The sequence below is a fragment of the Myxine glutinosa genome, chromosome 1 (assembly GCF_964187855.1).
Source record: "Myxine glutinosa chromosome 1, kmMyxGlut1.1, whole genome shotgun sequence".
In the NCBI taxonomy this organism is placed as follows: Eukaryota; Metazoa; Chordata; class Myxini; order Myxiniformes; family Myxinidae; genus Myxine; species Myxine glutinosa.
This window is the reverse complement of record NC_136261.1, coordinates 389,041,356-389,057,803: the sequence shown is the minus strand read 5'-3', so window position 1 is coordinate 389,057,803 and position 16,448 is coordinate 389,041,356. Positions and strand designations below refer to the sequence as shown.

At 43.4% G+C, this 16,448-nt stretch overlaps 1 protein-coding gene across 1 annotated transcript in view; it reads left to right on the top strand.

Moving 5' to 3' along the window:
* The first annotated feature begins 1,100 nt into the window (after nucleotides 1-1,100).
* The window catches only part of LOC144893642 (NACHT, LRR and PYD domains-containing protein 3-like), a 36,981-nt gene continuing 21,633 nt past the window's right edge, over nucleotides 1,101-16,448 (top strand). The window contains exons 1-5 of the mRNA XM_078784552.1: nucleotides 1,101-2,551; nucleotides 5,301-5,387; nucleotides 10,017-10,097; nucleotides 10,425-10,508; nucleotides 13,410-13,490. Coding sequence (XP_078640678.1) covers nucleotides 1,101-2,551; nucleotides 5,301-5,387; nucleotides 10,017-10,097; nucleotides 10,425-10,508; nucleotides 13,410-13,490 — 1,784 coding nt within the window. The remainder of the gene's footprint in view (nucleotides 2,552-5,300; nucleotides 5,388-10,016; nucleotides 10,098-10,424; nucleotides 10,509-13,409; nucleotides 13,491-16,448) is intronic.

Genomic DNA, 16,448 nt, shown 5'->3' with positions numbered 1-16,448 from the left:
CCCTCAAACATCGCACAGCTGAAAGAATTCTGCATGCAGGAGTGGGCAAAAATTTCTCCCAGTCGATGTCAGAGTCTGTTAGACAGTTATAAGAAACGCCTACTTGAGGTTGTTTCTGCCAAAGGGGGCAATACCACCTATTAGAGCCAAGGGTGTACTTACTTTTTCCACATGCGAAATTTGCATTTATGTTTATTTATATTATACAATGGACCACAAAATGTAAAGGTTTCATGATATTTGTTATATTATATCACCTTTATCAATCAATATTGTTGAAATGAAGATCAAATAGCTGTATGTTGAAATATGTTGAAAAAGTCAAAACTTTACATGGGGTGTACTTACTTTTTCACGTGACTGTACCTAATTGTGAGTTTTGTGTATGTCCATTTCTCTAAACTAGGGCATGCCCGTACTATATATATATCTAAAATTATATCCCCCCCTCTATTTTTTAAAACATAGTTTAACGCCAACATAGCGCCAACATAGTTTGCAAACGTGAAATAAATGAATACGCTCTCAAATGTGCCATCCGAGGCAGAGTGTGTCCGCCACGTTCGGCACACGCGATAGCTCGCTGCTCTCTGATTGGTTGAATCGTTTTTTGGACATAGCTCGGTAAGTAATTGTCTGATTAATATGAAACCTTGAAAAGGCACATCCTCGGGTCCCCAGCAATATACCTGGCAAGTTTCAAGTATATCGGACCCGTGGTTGTCGAGAAACAGCGGTCACAGACAAACAAACGTACAAACAGAGATTACTGGAATTATAGATAGATGTGTTTCACGATGGTTCAACATCTGGGGCGACTAATTCTGATTTCGACATCCAACTAATTCTGACATTGTTTATATTTTCTTTCTGAACAGGGAAAGCTCAAGAAGAGTTGAAGGAAGAGTTGTTGAAAAACTTCAGGATAATCAGAGACTACAACGTCACACTAGGAGGGTGTATGAGACTTGAAGATCGGTTTGTGGAACCCGTAATTGTGAAGAGCGAACCAGAAATTGAATCACAAGAGCACGAGATGATGAAACCAAGTAGAGAGTACAATCTGAAAAAGACTAATGAAGATTGAAGATCGAGTCTCCATGGAGGACCTGTTTAAGCAAAACGAGTCTTGGGTTAAGCACGTGACCAAGGTGCTGATGTTTGGTAGTCCTGGAATAGGAAAAAGCATGCTTTGTAAAAAGTTAGTTGTTGATTGGGCAGAAGATGATGAAAAGATCAAAAACAAGTTTGATTTTGTGATTCTTTTGAAATGTAGGAACTTGAACCGGATATCAAATGAAACCACTCTGAAGAAGATTCTCCTGAATGAATATCCTTCCCTGAAGGAGGTTGTTGATGATTTGATGGAAAATGCTTCCCGGGTCCTCTTGGTTCTTGATGCTCTGGATGAGATGAAACATCCTCTAGATTTTGACAACGTTTGTAAATCTCCACAAGAAGCAAACAAGGTCGGATCGATCATCGCAGGACTTTTACAGGATGCTCTTCTTCGTCATGGAACTCTACTAGTGACCACAAGACTTGTGGGTCTGCAATGGCTGCAACATGTATGTTATGATCCCAGATCTACTTGTAAGGTTGAGATTGTGGGATTCTCTCATGAGAAAACCGAGGAATTTTTTCAGAAGTTATACGGAAATGAGGATAAAGCAAAGCAGGTTCTACAACATGTATCAGAAAATGAGGTGTTATCATCTCTTTGCTTTAATCCAGTTTTCTGCTGGATCACTGCAACCTGTCTCGGCAGGTACTTTGATTCCCATGAGGGGAGCACACGTGACCCTGTACCCAAAACAATGACTGAACTTTTCTCTCTTTACCTCCACTTGCATTTGGAGCACCATGGAGGGAAATCCATCACCGGCTCACCAGATTTACTTCTTAGTCTCTGCCGTTTGGCATTTCATGGAGTGAAGGAAAGAAAAATTTTGTTCAGTGATGAAGATTTGAAGAGTGACGGCATCACAAGCATCCCTCCAGCATTTCTCTCTGAGGTTTTCCTGAAGACGGAAGTTGAAAGTGTTTGCCATTATGAATTCTTCCACCTGACAGTGCAGGAGTTTTTCGCAGCACTCTTCTTCCTCTTGCCTGAATGTGAAGAGTCTGTGGATGAAGTGTTTGTGAAGTCCAATAACAGAGATGATGATCGGTTTCGGATTGTTCAGCAGTTCCTTTCTGGTTTGTTTGCTGATAAACAGAGAGATACCCTTGGGAGACATTTTGAATTTTCAACAAAACCAAAAGAGGAAATCCATTCCTGGCTCCAAGAACACAAACAGAAAGACCTGAATTGCTTCCACTGTGTGTTCGAGCTCCAGGATGTGGAATTTACCAAAACCATGATGGAGGATGTGAAGCTTGAAAGACTCACACACAACATGACCTCTCCTTTGGACTGCACCGTGGTGGTTTACGCTCTTCAAACCGCAAACAAACCCGTGAATTCGTGGAGGGTCAAACTCGGCTCCACGGATCGCACACAAAGGATGAAGATTCTCGCTCCAGCCTTCCCTCTGTGTGAAAGGCTTGGGTGAGTCATTTTTTTTTATTTCTGCCAAACTGTCCCTTCTCCCAATCTCTGTATGAGTTTCACTCTTTAAAACCCACACTTCCATCACTTGATTTGTAAAAAGATTTGTATTTTTTTTTCTCCATCAGTTATCCAAACTTCTTTCCATGTATCCAAACAGCCCAGGTCCATTTAAGTTTTCTTCATTGTGAACAAAATGTTATTGAATTAAGTTTTCTCTTTTCTCCATTGCATGAAGCTGCTGCAAACCACCGTCTGAGACCAACAGCTACAGATTTGATATGGTGGAAGTTATATCCTGTAATTATCAAATGCTCTTTAATTACCCTCGCCAGAGGAGAAGGTATTGCATTAGGGTCTTTTGGATCCTCAGGGCCTTTAAGGGTATTTTGGGTCTTTGGGGGTATTGTGGGTCTTCGAGGTCTTCAGGGTCTTTGGGAGTCTTCAGGGTATTTGGGGGTATTCAGGGTCTTTTGGGTCTTCAGGGGCTTTTGGGTCTTTGGGGTGTTTTGAGTGTTTTGAATGTTTTGGGTCTTCAGGGTATTTTGGGTCGTTAAGGGTAGTTTGGGTCTTCAGGGGTCTTGGTGGTCTTGAGGATCTTGGGAGACTTAACGGGTCATAAAAGGTTTGAGGGGTCTCAGCAATCTAAACGTAATTAAGAGTTCACGGACTGTGTTTTGGGTGTTAATTTTATTTGAAGAAGAAGAAGTCGTTTTGGTTGCATATAAACATAACCATATACGTTTGCTCTATTATAAGATTTTACCCTTTAGACCCTTTACAACCCAGATACCCATTAAGACCACGAAGACCTCTAAAATCCCTTACAGCCCTAACACCCTTAAATATCCCAAAGAATCAGAAGACCCAATAGACCCTGAAGATCCAAGAGACTCTTAGACCCTGAAGACCCAGAGGAACCAAAGGCCAAAATTCCCAGAGGACCCAAAATTTCATGAGGACCCAAAATTTCATGAGGACCCAAAATTTCATGAGGACCCAAAATTTCATGAGGACCCAAAATTTCACGAGGACCCAAAATTTCATGAGGACCCAAAATTTCATGAGGACCCAAAATTTCATGAGGACCCAAAATTTCACGAGGACCCAAAATTTCACGGGGACCCAAAATTTCACGGGGACCCAAAATTTCACGGGGACCCAAAATTTCACGGGGACCCAACATTTCACGGGGACCCAACATTTCACGGGGACCCAACATTTCACGGGGACCCAACATTTCACGGGGACCCAACATTTCACGGGGACCCAACATTTCACGGGGACCCAACATTTCACGGGGACCCAACATTTCACGGGGACCCAACATTTCACGGGGACCCAACATTTCACGGGACCCAACATTTCACGGGGACCCAACATTTCACGGGGACCCAACATTTCACGGGGACCCAACATTTCACGGGGACCCAACATTTCACGGGGACCCAACATTTCACGGGGACCCAACATTTCACGGGGACCCAACATTTCACGGGGACCCAACATTTCACGGGGACCCAACATTTCACGGGGACCCAACATTTCACGGGGACCCAACATTTCACGGGGACCCAACATTTCACGGGGACCCAACATTTCACGGGGATCCAACATTTCACTGGGGACCCAAAATTCCATTGGGTACCCAAAATTCCATGGGGACCCAAAATTCCATGACCAAAAAGACCCTAAGAACCCAAAAGACCCTGAGGACCCAAAATACATTAATCACACAAGCACGTGCTGGCGAGGGTCTACAATCTCTGAATTTTCTTCATTAACTGGTAATACTGGCTTCAACCAGGTGCTGCTATATGATACATTCATGTAGACAAAATAGGGGTCCTACTCCATCCAACCTTGAACCACCGGGACTATGAATCTTTTTTTTTCAACCCCCTAAAGCCTTCCTGTGCATCCCACGAGAACAGAAAATCAGTTTTCAATTCATTCCTTCCAGCCGTTTAGGAATGACATGAAGTTAAACAACCAAACCAACTTACCTATAGACCGTTTTATTTCATTTTTGTTGTTGTTGAATTCATTATTGAGGCTCATGGAGGACCGAGGACACTGAAGGTATGAGGACTTCATAGAACGAAAATCACAGTAGAAAAGGTGGTGGGAAGGGGTTTGGGGAAGTGAAACGTACCAGCAGCAGGGTTGATGGACAAAATAAAGGGAGACGTTTGCACAAAGATCATGGCTGATAGTGAGACCCAAAAGTTTGAGTGACTGAACTTCAAGAGGATTGTTAATAAGATAGATGGGAGAGGAATCTGCATATCCGAGTTTGCCTGTTAACGTTAGACTCTGACTGGAAATCCTCCGTTGTGCAAAGTCCTTCCTTGGCACACCTGAATTCTTATCCAACTACAAGGCCTTCATCTGCAGCTTAATGGAGTACTGTTCTCCCTTCTGGGCTGGTGCTCCTACCTCCCACCATGCTCATCTTGATGTTGAGGAAACCAATCCCTTCACCCTTTGCTCTTTCCGAATTTCCTCGTATTTTGTACACAAGACTTTTTGTAGGCCTGCGAGGATAGCCTGGAGGTTTGGGCACTGCAATCACCTCTAAACTGATTATCCTGGGTTTGAATCTGCATTGGCACAGCTGCGCCCCCAGCAAATGATGATACCTGCAACCACCTGTTGCATACAAAAGATGAACAATCCTTTTGTGCACATTTGAAATCTGTCTCAATCAACGGGTCCACCTCATTCTCTGCCTTCTCTCTCTCTACAGGTTTAATGGCCAGTCTATTGGTGTTGAAGGTTTGGAGATTCTGATGAAGTCCCTGGTGAGCAAACCAAACCGACTGAAAGAACTCTGGTGAGTACCTGTGTATCATTTAGACGAGTGCCTGTGTATGGATCGTTGGGATGTTTGAACATAAAGGTTTTCCCTTTTTTATAAATGATGTGATTTTAATAATTACTTTGTGTTGAGGTTCTGTGAAGGTCAATGTATCAATGGGATATTATATAACCTTAAATTAATTATACTAGGACGTGCCCGGATGTGGGTGCCCGTTCGGAAAAACATTCCAAACCGCGTGGCAGTAACGACCACAGAACCCCCCCCTCTATTTACATGAAATGGTTTGGTCCATTCACAAAGCCAAAGCGAACGACCACAGAACCCCCCCCCCCCCCTCTATTTACATGAATGGTTTGGTCCATTCGCAAAGCCAAAGCGAACGGCGAACGGCTAAATCGCCATAGCTCGGTAACTACTTCTCCGATTAATATGAAACCTTGAAAAGGCACATCCTCAGGTCCCCAGCAATATACCTGGCAAGTTTCAAGTATATCGGACCCGTGGTTGTCGAGAAACAGCGGTCACAGACAAACACACACACACACACACACACACACACACAGACACACACACACACAGAGATTACTGGAATTATAGATAGACTAGGGCATGCCCGTACTATATATATATCTAAAATTATATCCCCCCCCTCTATTTACATGAAATGGTTTGCTCCAAAGCGAACGGCTTGCGAGTACGGTGACAATCCCCCCCCTCTATTTACATGAAATGGTTTGGTCCAAAGCGAACGGCTTGCGAGTACGGTGACAATCCCCCCCCCCCCCCTCTATTTACATGAAATGGTTTGGTCCAAAGCGAACGGCTTGCGGAGTTTGGTAAAGAAATCGCCATAGCGTGCACAAACGCGCAGGAAAGCGAAAGAATCGCAAATTAGTTTTAATTAGTTTTAAAACATAGTTTAACGCCAACATAGTTTGCCAACGGGAAATAAATGAATACGCTCTCAAATGTGCCGTCCGAGGCAGAGTCTGTTCGCCACGTTCGGCACACGTGATAGCTCGCTGCTCTCTGATTGGTTGAATCGTTTTTTGGACATAGCTCGGTAACTACTTGTCCGATTAATATGAAACCTTGAAAAGGCACATCCTCGGGTCCCCAGCAATATACCTGGCAAGTTTAAAGTATATCGGACCCGTGGTTGTCGAGAAACAGCGGTCACAGACATACAGACATACAAACATACAAACATACAAACATACACACAGAGATTACTGGAATTATAGATAGATAAATAAATGTTTCACTTATTGATCCCAATAATTAAGGAAAATCCTCGTGTTTTGTGTTTGTTGTGCTCAAAGGACGAGTCCTTCATACTGAGTACAAAGTCCATAAAATGTTCTCAGTTTCGGTTTCTCAAAGTTGAATAAAACAAATAATTTATCAAATCAACATGGAATCTTTAACATGTCAGAAAGTATCTGTTTTCTTATTCTACTAAAACATGAACCTTCATTGAGAGCTTTCTGTACTGATTATTAAATTAAGTCTTTATCTTCATTATAAATCTCATAATCTTCATCATGTTCCTATTCCACTCCAAGTTTTAGAACTTGTATAAACTATAGACACACTCACCTCCAGTACAGATACATGACATGTCCAAAAGTATACGGACACCCCTTCTAATTAGTGGAATCAGCTGTTTCAGCCACACCTATTGCTGACATATATATATAATCAAGCACACAGCCATGCAATCTCCATAGACAAACATTGGCAGTAGAATGGGCTGTACTGAAGAGCTCAGTGACTTTCAATTTGGCACAGTCATAGGATGCCACCTTTCCCAACAAGTCAGTTCGTCAAATTTCTGCCCTGCTTGAGCTGCCCCAGTCAACTGGAAGTGCTGTTATTGTGAAGTGGAAACGTCTAGGAGCAACAACAGCTCAGCCGTGAAGTGGTAGGCCACACAAGCTCGCAGAACGGGACCGCCGAGTGCTGAAGTGCATAGTGCATAAAAATCACCTGTCCTCAGTTGAAACACTCACTGCGGAGTTCCAAACTGCCTCTGGAAGCAACGGCAGCACAACAACTGTTTGTCGGGAACTTCATGAAATGGGTTTCCATGGCCGAGCAGTTGCACACAAGCCTAAGGTCACAATGCGCCATGCCAAGCGTCGGCTGGAGTGGTGTAAAGCTTGCCGCCATTGGACTCTGGAACAGTGGAAATGCGTTCTCTGGAATGATGAGTCACGCTTCACCATCTGGCAGTCCAATGGACAAATCTGGGTTTGGCGGATGCCAGGAGAATGCCACCTGCCCAAATTCATATTGCCAACTGTGAAGTTTGGTGGAGGAGGAATAATGGTCTGGGGCTGGTTTTCATGGTTCGTGCTTGGCCCCTTAGTTGCAGTGAAGGGAAATCTTAACACAACAGCATACAATGAAATTCCAGATGATTGTGTGCTTCCAACTTTGTGGCAACAGTTTGGGGAAGGCCCTTTCCTGTTTCAGCGTGACAATGTCCCCGTGCAAAAAGCGAGGTCCATACATAAATGGTTTGTCGAGATCGGTGTGGAAGAACTTGACTGGCCTGCACAGGGCCCTGAGCGCAACCCCATCGAACATCTTTGGGATGAATTGGAACGCCGACTGCGACGATTAGGCCAGGCCTAATCGGCCAACATCAGTGGCCGTCTGTAGTTTATATGTGCGTGCAATTATGCGGTGTAAGTTTCAATCCGATATCTTGAAAAAAATTCTGAGGGTTGTCAATAATAAAATCACAAAAAATATATTCCAATTTCATCATTATATCTCTTTTGAATTATTCATTCTTTTGAAAAAAATATTTTGAATTTTAATCATTACTATCATAGCTCTTTTGTACAAATTTCTGTTTCCACAATCCATGAGACGATACACAACAACAACAACAACAACAACATACCTTTTAAGGCCATTTTTCCTGCTAGAGCAGGGGTTAGCCTTGCGGTCCCCATGACAATCTTCTCCATTTTGCCCTATTTTCTGCATCTGCCCTTGTTAACCCCCTTGCCCGCATTTCTTCTTCCACCATCTTCAGCCAAGTCTTTCTCGGTCTTCCCCGTCCTCTACTTCCTTCTACATTAATTTCCATCACTCTTCTCAACCAGTCACTTTCATCCTTCCTCAACACATGACAAACCATCTCAACCAGTTCCTCTTCACAGCATCAATCACAGGCTCTATTCCCATCATCTTTCGCAATTCATCATTTGTCTTCCTCTCTCTCAACGATACTCCACACATCCACCGAAACATTCGCATTTCCTCCCTTTCCAGCCTTCGTTGCTCCTCTACATTCATGACCCATGTCTCGCTCCCATAAATCATAACACTTCTCACACATGCAGCATACACCTTTCCCTTCAGCTTCAATGGCAATCCCCTCCTCATCAGCATGCCACTCAGTTGCCGAAACTTCTTCCATGCACATCTCACTCCAGCAACCGTTGCCGAGTCTGATCCACCTTCTCCATTCAGCACATCTCCGAGGTAGCAAAATGTTTTCACACCTTCCAGTTTCACGCCATCTCCAAGATCCAACTCAACATTTCCTCCATCTGCAGCTCCCTCTGTGCACACCTTACATTTGAATGTAGCTGCCACACTGGTTAATGACCCTCTCAGACCACTACATTTTTGATGAACCCACTCAGCACACATTGCACATTGAATGGAGTTCACTCTGACACCCTTCCTGCACACAGCACACAGCCACTTCCCAGTTCTTTCCACCTCCCCACATGCTTTACCACTTGCCATTACCTTCGTCTTTTCGATATTCACCTTCAGACCTTTTGTCTCCATACATTCCTTCCACTTGTTCATCTTTTCCTTCAGTCCATCCATACTTTCCGTAATCAACACCAGATCATCTGCATACAACAACTCCCACGGTAAACCCTCCTTTACGTTCTGAGCCAGCACCTCCAACACAGCTACAAATAGTAGTGGACTTAGTACCGACCCCTGATGCACTCCCACCTTCACCTCAAACTCACCACTGTTCCCGTCCTTCGTCCTTACAGCTGTGCATGCTCTTTTGTACATTGCCATCACTACTCTGATCAACCATTCCTCCACTTCTAACTTCCTCAATGCCCATGTCACTACTTCGGGTGGAACCCTATCGAATGCTTTCTCCAGATCAACAAACCCAAGAAACAACTTCTTCCTCTTCTCCATGTACTTCTCCTGCAACTGCCTTACAATAAAAAGCGCGTCTGTCGTTCCTCTTCCTGGCATAAATCCAAACTGCATTTCGTCAATCTTCACTTTCTTCCTTATCCTTCTCTCCAACACACTTTCCAATACCTTCATTCCATGCTCCAATAACTTTATCGCTCGATACGAGCCACAGTCCAGAGGGTCACCTTTCCCCTTGTATAGAGGGACGAGGGTACTCAGTTCCCAATTCACTAGAATGCGGCCTTCTTTCACCACCAGAATCCATGAGACGATACCACATGGAAAAGGAATATATACTATTATCAGTCATGTGACCTTCAACCTGTTGATTTTCAGGTTATTTAATCTTTCTGTAATAAACGACCTTTTAAGAGAACTAGTTTATCTACATCTTTCTACTGATGGTTTGTAGTTTCATTTCTTGGAGTTTTTATCTCTTCACAGGTTGATGGGATGTCAACTGGGTCCCAAGTCTGGGCCTATCCTGAGGGAGCTGAGTAACATCAACAATTTGGAAGTGCTTAAGTGAGTCCTGAAATGTTATTGAGGATTTTGTTGTTCTTCTCTTTCACAACAGATTTGTGAATTGCCATCACAGGGTTTATCAAAAAAAACTCAATTTTTAACATGATTAGAGATTTCATGGAAGGAAAAAAAAATCCAACACTTCCTGTGTTCATACAATTATATAATTGTTTAAGGAGAGGAACTGGGTTATAATCTCATAATTATTTGGTGTTGATCTGATTTATAAACATAACTATTGAAATGGTGAAAGTATTCCCAAAGTAGTCCATGTTGTGATTGGAATGATAACCTCAGGGTTTTTCCCTTTCCCTCCTTTACCATCAGTTTGAGTCGGAATCCCATCGGTGATGAGGGATTGGAGGGGTTGATGGAAGGCTTGAAATCCAAAACAATGTTACGAATCCTCTGGTGAGTTTAAAGCGGATTTGTTTTGGGGAATAAAAACGTGTTGATGTCACAATCTCTGATTCTGGTGAGGTTGAAGTGAGTTTTAAGTGTTGATGTCACAATCACGTGTTGATGTCACAATCTCTGATTCTGGTGAGTTTGAAGTGAGTTTGAAGTGAACCTAATGTTCTCCAGGTGAACCTTCTGTTGAATTTGGTACTTTGCTTGTGTTCAGGAATGGGAATGGAAGGGACAGCCTGTCCTGTACAGGGGATTTTTTTTTTGTTGTATACTTCATCTAGTCTCGTATGACAGCTAACACGTATAACATGATATATATATATATATATATATATATATATATATATATATATATATATATATATATATATATATATATGTAATGGTATCTGTAATCTGGTTCTCCAACCTAATGAGCGGACAGCATGACGTCATCGCCATGCATGTCCGCATTGCCTGCAAAGCTCCAGAGGAACCATCTAGCAGTGCGTCATTACGGATTATAAATCCAGATACTGTCACAAGTGCATGCAAAACTCACAGTTACCGACCTGGTTTCGCCCTTGTTGGGGCTTCATCAGGGCAACGCAGTGAGGCTTTCCATACACTTGTAACTCTGTGAACCTTTCGGTTTTTATATCAGTCACTATGCACTTGTGACAGTATCTGGATTTATAATCCGTAATGACGCACTGCTAGATGGTTCCTCTGGAGCTTTGCAGGCAATGCGGACATGCATGGCGATGACGTCATGCTGTCCGCTCATTAGGTTGGAGAACCAGATTACAGATACCATTATTAGTAACTCCCAACCGCAACCAGGTCGACTCCATATGATGAGTGGATACCAGAGATAACGTTACCGTGTGGCAGGCGGTGCTTATCGCTCCCAGCAAGGTGCAGCAGCAGCTGTATGGGACACCTTGCTGGCGGTTCTCCACTGATGATATGGGGGTCGCATAGTGACTGATATATATATAAATAAATATACAACAACAGGAGAGATCAGGGAGAGTTTTGGGGTGGGATATAAAGGATAAACAAGATGGGCACTGCAGAGGATTTCAGGAAAGAAAACCGAATTTGAAGGAGGTGGATTTGGAGTATAGTAACGGGGGTAGAAAAGATCAAGGTTTTGGATGGGGGAAGAGAAGCGATGGTGATGAACAGTTGTTTTAAAGACCTAGAGGGAGGAGAGGGATTGAAGAGAGTTTGGGAGTTTGTTCCAGAGGTGGGAAAAAGAGGAATGAAAGAGTGAAGGTGAGAAGATAGTTTTGATTTTGGCAGTTTCACCAGAAGTGGGTTACGGGCAGATATTGTGTGTCCTGTAGGAATATTTGGGGGACAGAGCACAGACAGAGCTGGGGGAGCTAGGCCGGAGAGGAGTCGGTAGAAGAAATAAAGACCATCAAACCTGCCTGTGGTGAGCGAGTGAAAGGCCCTCACAATCGGCTTCATCACGGGAGATTCCAATGATTCTGAAAGCTTTGGTTTATACATCGTGAAGCCAAGCTAGGTGTGAGGCAGGAGCACCAGCTCAGAGGGGAGAGCAGTATTCCATCAAGCTGCAGATGAAATCTTTGTATGTGGAGAGGAGCTCAGAGGTGCCAAGGAAGGACTTCGCACAATGGAGGATGTCGGCGACTGACTTTGGAGGCCAGCTTGGAAATGTGTTTTTCCCAGGAAAGATCATGGCAAAGAGTCAGACCCCAAAGCTTGAGTGACAGAACTTCTTCGAGAGGATTGCTGAGAAAGTAGATTGGAGGGTTTTCCAGATGGTCTTTTGGAGAGACATGGTGAGAGTGTGAGATTTGTCAGGATTGAAAGACATGTTCCACTTGTTTGAACAGTTTGTGATTTTATCCAGGTCTACAGAGTGAAGAGGCTGCTGCCTGCTGATCTGAGGGTTGAGATGTGGAGCGGCAGAGAGTGGAGTCATCAGCAAAAAGATAGAGAGGATTTTCCAGAGAGTCGGAGAGATCATTGATGGAGAGAATTCCATTCAGAGCCACACGTTGACTGCGACCGGAGAGGAAGTCCACAAACCATGTGTGGAGGTTTCCATGGATATACCATAAGGCATAAGAGGAGAGTTTGGTGAGCAGGGCGGGGTGCCAGACAGTATCGAAGGCACAATATATGTCAAGGGAGATGGCTCTGATTTCCTTTTTGGCATTGAGGACCTCCATCTATTTGACAGCATTATTGCATTTTGCTAAATATTTTTGTAGTTTTGCAACCCACAAGACAGTTTTGATTCATGTGTTGTTGTTGTTGTTGTTGTTGTTATTGTTGTATAGCCCCAGACAGCTCTCTCGATCAAGCCCGCGTGCGACACAGAGACAGCCAATTGATCTCGCAGGAACGATCCAGAAATCCCCAACATTCAGGATGGTGTTCCCCTGCCTTCAAAAAGTCAGGGCCATGACAGATTGGTAGAGAGAGAGAAAGAGAAAGAGAAAGAGAAAGAAAAAGAGAAAGAGAAAGAAAGGGTGGAGAGAGGGAGAGAGAAAGAGGGAGGGAGAGCAAGAGAGAAAGAGTGAGAGAAAGACAAGAAGGAAAGGGCTGGTCCATGTGGACTGATCGGCACACTGACCATGCTGTCCTGAAGAATCTGGGCAGCAGGGAAGAATGGGGGAATATTTGGCCCTCGACTCAAGTTGGAGGGGGAGCGGGAAGGGTACAACCCCCGTGAAAAGGCGTCCCCGATAGTTGTCTATTTCTGTGTAAACTGTTTTGGTAACGGAGGATATTGTTTCAGGAAATGTGTTTCGGTGATGAAGAAAAACTGTAATTATCTCTTAACCTTGAACAAAGAACCTACTAATATAACTTATCTAGAACTTTCTACTGATGGTTTCTTTGTTTCACTCCTTGAAGTTTTTTTTTATCTCTTCACAGGTTAATGGTGTGTAGCCTGAGCACTAAGTCTGGGTCGATCCTAAGGGAACTGAATAACATCATCAACTTGGAGGAGCTTCAGTAAGTTCTGCACTGTTATTGAGGTTGTTTTTTTTCTTCTTCTCTTTTACTGGACACGGATTTGTGAATTTCCATCATAAGGTTGATAAATGAACTCCATTTTAAATATAAATAGTGAGAAATGACATCCAGCACTCCTTTTGTTCATATAATTATATAATTGTTCATAGAGATGGACTGGGTTGTAATTCAGGAATTATATAATTGATTTATAGAGAGGTACTGAGTTATAATCCCATAATTATATAATTGATTATAGAGAGGGACTGGGTTATAATACCATAATTATATAATTGTTTATAGAGAGGGACTTGGTTATAATCCCATAATTATGCAATTGGTTATGGAGAGCGACTGTGTTATAATCCCATAATTATATAATTGTTTATAGAGAGGGACTGGGTTATAATCCCATAATTATGCAATTGGTTATGGAGAGGTACTGGGTTATAATCCCATAATTATATAATTGTTTATCGAGAAGGATTGGGTTATAATCCCAAAATTATATAATTGTTCAATTTATTGATATAATTCCATAAATATATAATTGTTTATCGAGAAGGATTGGGTTGTAATCCCAAAATTATATAATTGTTTATCAATTTATTGATATAATTATATAATTTATATGATAAAAATTATATAATTTATTTTGGTTATAATCCCAAAATTATATAAATTATATAATTATATAATTTATGATATAATTGTTTTCCCTCCGCTTCCGGTCTTGCCGGCGAGGTTACGTTTTTTCGCAGCTGTCCATGCTCTCCACGCTATCGAAGTTAAGTAATTGTTCCCATTTGTATTTTCGTCAAAATTGTATTTATTTTATTGTGTGTGTACCTACAGTGGGTCCCGAGGAAAATTATCGGTGTAAATCTTTCACACCTGTAGAGAAAATCGTGTTAATTTGTGTCGTGTCTTTTGAGGCCTTGTACCGTGTCCTACCTTGAGGCTTTGTTTTTCTCTCAGCGGTCCGTCGATTGTGCTCCAATAACTTTCGTTCTCTGTTTTTCCCAGTCTTTTCACCCCCATAGCCTACTTCCTTGTTCAAACTCTCAAATAAAAAAAAATAAAAAAAATAAACACATTTCCTTCTCTGTTCTTATTCGTTGTTCTTATTTGTTTATTCATTGTTCTTATTCGTTCGTTCGTTCTTCGACCACGTGTTTCTCCCCCATTTCCCCAGATAGTTTTCACTGTTAAACTTTTAAATGTTTAAACTTTCCCCTGAAGTACTGTATTCTGTCGTGTATTATAACACCTATTTTTTCTTCTTCTTCTTTAAAAGGTTGCTTTCGACTTGCTCACCAAATCTATTCATCCCAAAAAAAAATTCCATCTCTTACAGTGCCTCTTCCATACATAACCTAAACTCACCTGCACTCCACCCCACCCCCCCCCCCCCCCACCCCCTCCAGCATCCTTAAACGTATTTTTAACTCAAAGGTCACAAGAAACTCATTTTGCAATAAATGTTCATTTCCCATTAATCGTACACTTTCCAAATATCCACTCTCACCCCTCCCCTCCAAATCTTCCCCATCACCCCTCCCCTCCAAAACTTCCCCATCACCCCTCCCCTCCAAATCTTCCCCATCACCCATCCCTTTCAAATCTTCCCCCTTGCCCCTCCCCTCCAAATCCTCCCCATCACCCATCCCTTTCAAATCTCCCCCCTTGCCCCTTCCCTCCTAAACTCCCCCCACACCCCTCCCCTCCGAGACTCCCCCTCGCCCCTCCCCTGCCAGACTGCCCCCTCACCCCTCCCCTCCAAATCTCCCCCATTTCCCATCCCTTTCAAATACCTCCCCTTGTCCCTTCCCTCCTAAACTCCCCCCTAACCCCTCCCCTCATAAACTCCCCCCTCACCCCTCCCCTTCAAATCTCCCCACGTTAATTCCTTCTCCATTTCCCCCTTCTCACCCCTCCTCCTCAAAGCGTCCTCCCCGCTTCTTCCCCCTTCCAACTCTCATCTCCATCTCCCCCAACCTTCTGCTTCGCTCTTCCCCCTCCTCAAATAAGACCTCATTGTGCCTCACCCAATCACCATCAAACCTTTTGTCCGCCCCATCCTTCCCTTTCTCCGAGCTATTCTGAAATCTCTGACACCTTCAACAGCTCTCCCTACCTCTTCCTCCTCTTCCACATCTTACCCTATCCCTCCTCCCCCCTGTTCTGTATCCGACGCCACCCCCCCCCCCTTCCTCTTCATTAACGGTATGGACCTCAAACATCCGGGGCCTTCGTTCAAACTTAACTGATCTCTCCATACAGGTTGCCTCTGACAAACCAGACGTGATTTTCTTAACAGAAACTTTCCTCCTTCAAGATGTCTCTGATTCCTTAATATCTCTTCCTGGTTACTCCCTCCTCCGGTATGATAGACCTGAGCCTCGTCCTGGAGGTGGGGTTGCTATCTTTATCAAAAACTCTCTTTCTCACTCGCCCTGCACTGCCCTCTCCACCTCACCCCAGGAATACCTCTGGCTATGGCTTCCCCTTCGCTCCCACCTCTTGTTCATATGTGTGCTGTACCGTCCACCAAACAGTGATGACTCCATCTACATCTCGCTGTCTGATAATATGGACCAACTTCTATCTACTCATCCCAACTCTCTCTTCCTCATATGTGGTGATTTCAATTGTCACCATGCCAGTTGGCTGGGTGCGGGTACCTCTCTCACCAGCCATGGCTCCTCAGCAAAGGACTTCTGCGACTCACTGGGACTGACACAATCTGTCAATTTCCCGACCCAGATCTCAGTCAATGGAGCATCTTCTCTTCTGGACTTGGTTATGACTCATATGACGAACTTCCCTAAAAATGTCTGCTGCTCTTCTTCTGCTCCAATCAGCTCATCTGATCATGTGCTTCTTAAAGTGGACATCTCTCTGACCATTCTCAGGGAGCCTCATCAGCGTCGACGAGTCTGGCATTTCAATCAGGCC